Below are 2,171 nucleotides of genomic sequence, written 5' to 3' on the forward strand. Positions count from 1 at the left end.
TGTGTGTGTGTGTGTGTTGTTACCGAGCTCGAACATCTGCAGAGGGAGGTGGAGGAACCCTGACAAGGTAGTGTAGGGGTTGGACTGTCCGGGGGCGGAGCAAACGTTGTCGGCCGCCGGCAGCAGCAGCAGGAAGGAGACGCCGTGACCGAGCTCCACCACCTCCTGACTGTAGAGGCGGAAGTGACGGGCCTGCACACACACAGTCACAAATAACACACACACTTTATATCGTATATATTACTAATCGTATCGTATAGTGCTGCTTTGGGATCAGTCCTGACAGGTGAGCTACCTGAGGCAGAGGTAGGTTGATGTGTTTCAGCAGAGACTTGATCGCCGTCTGCAGCTCGTAGTACAGTAAAGGGGCGTGGCTCTCCGGCCTAGGCCCCGCCTCCTCGCTCTCCTCCCCGGTCTGCTCCTTTTCTCCTGCAGCCGACAGCGTCTGGATCCAGTCCCACTCCTCCCTGAACACAACACACACATCAGTTCACAGGAGGTGCAGCAGGAGTATTTCTGAACCGGACTTAAAGCAGTGGTTGATTAGCACTCAGCTAATAATCAATAATCAATAATCGGTCCTCTTTGTCCGACGATGCAGCTCACTGTTTCTTATGTTGTGTTTTTAAAGTGACTCTGGAACATTTTATGTGCGCCTGTATAAACCAATAAATAAACATAAATAAACAATGAACCTGTTATTGGCTGACATAACTTTCCCTTCGGAAGCTGCTGTTTTGTTATTAATGTTTTTATCTTATATTGTTTTATTGTTGTTTATTAAATCGATATATTCTTGTAGCACTTTGTGTTGTATGAAGTAAATAAATATGTTGGAACAGGACAAAAATATCAGCAGCTTCAGTTTGATTCCAGATTCCACACCTTCACCTGTCCCTGTCCCTGTTCTCGGAAGGTCTGAGTTTCTCCACAGGTTCAATAGCCTCTCTGTGTCCCGCCACCTCCGACCAGAACCAACCAACCAACAACCGGCTGGTTTACACAGACTCATTACAGCCGGGCAGGAAGTCCCTCAGAGTCCCTCAGAGTCCCTCAGAGTCTCTCAGAGTCTCTCAGAGTCTCTCCTCCTTTTGTGTCTCACTTCACACTTTCCAATCTCTGCGAGGTGGGAATGTGAAGCTGCTCTGCATCCAGAAATTCCTGTGACGGAGGCCAAAGAGCAGAAATACTTCTACCTGCCCAGAGCTCACAGCCAATCAGATTGGATCGAACACAAAAGACACAGATCCAGAGACGCGCACACACACACACACACACACACAGTGTAGTGATTGTGTAATGTAATACCAGCGACTGAATGACAACATCTGAGAGGTGCAAACAGCTCTCATTCCACACATTTGAGCTCACATCGGAAGGTTTAACCTCCAGAGTTCAGAACTGAGGAGGTTCAATCAATTGATCGATTGGTGCTGATGTTCCAGTGGCAAATTCAACCAATCCCTGCAATCGTTCCATAAATCGGACCAATCACAGTAGTTTCTATGTTTCTATGTGTGAAGCTGCAGATGTGTGCGACATATTAACCCTCGAAACACTGCGATTTATACCCTCAACCTTTCTCACTCACTCAGTTCACTGAGGAAAACAGCCTAAAAACATCACAACAGACTTTAGACTGCAACAACCCCCAGAAACAGCCCCGTTACCGTCTCCAACGGCAACTACTGTTACCGAGGTTATACTAGCTGGTTGTTGGTCAACTAACATTACCAAAGACAGCATAGCTACTAATTCCTCACGTCAAAGTTACGAACCTCCAACAAACAAAGTTTATCATTGTTATTATTATTATTAGGCAGCTAGCTGGATGTAACGTTTATAACCTGTATGAGCTGAATACCAGCTGCTCTCAGACCCTGATGGATCCAGGATTCTCTCTCTCAGAACAGTGAGTCCGGACAGACAGACACTGTGTCCATTCAGAAACATCAGTCTGTTCCTCCTCCTCTGAACATCGGCTTCTGTTCTTCATCACGACTCTCGTTCTGCCCATTGAACCACTGCAGCCTTGAGTTGTTCTGTATTTATGAATCGTATTGAATATTATTATTATTGAGTGTGTGTGTGTGAGTGTGTGAGTGTGTGTGTGTGTGTGAGTGTGTGTGAGTGTGTGAGTGAGTGTGTGAGTGTGAGTGTGTGTGAGTGTG

General features: G+C 46.5%; 1 protein-coding gene across 1 annotated transcript in view; it reads right to left on the minus strand.

The window, feature by feature from the left end:
* ankfn1 (ankyrin repeat and fibronectin type III domain containing 1) overlaps positions 1–2,171 on the minus strand; it is a gene marked incomplete at its 3' end in the record, with an annotated part of 21,445 nt that overhangs the window by 2,436 nt on the left and 16,838 nt on the right. The window contains exons 11-12 of the mRNA XM_035668841.1: positions 296–478; positions 24–192 (exon numbers count right to left, since the gene is read on the minus strand). Coding sequence (XP_035524734.1) covers positions 24–192; positions 296–478 — 352 coding nt within the window. The remainder of the gene's footprint in view (positions 1–23; positions 193–295; positions 479–2,171) is intronic.

This window comes from Morone saxatilis, unplaced genomic scaffold, assembly GCF_004916995.1.
Source record: "Morone saxatilis isolate NCDOM2014 unplaced genomic scaffold, NCSU_SB_2.0 Contig1, whole genome shotgun sequence".
NCBI lineage: Eukaryota > Metazoa > Chordata > Actinopteri > Moronidae > Morone > Morone saxatilis.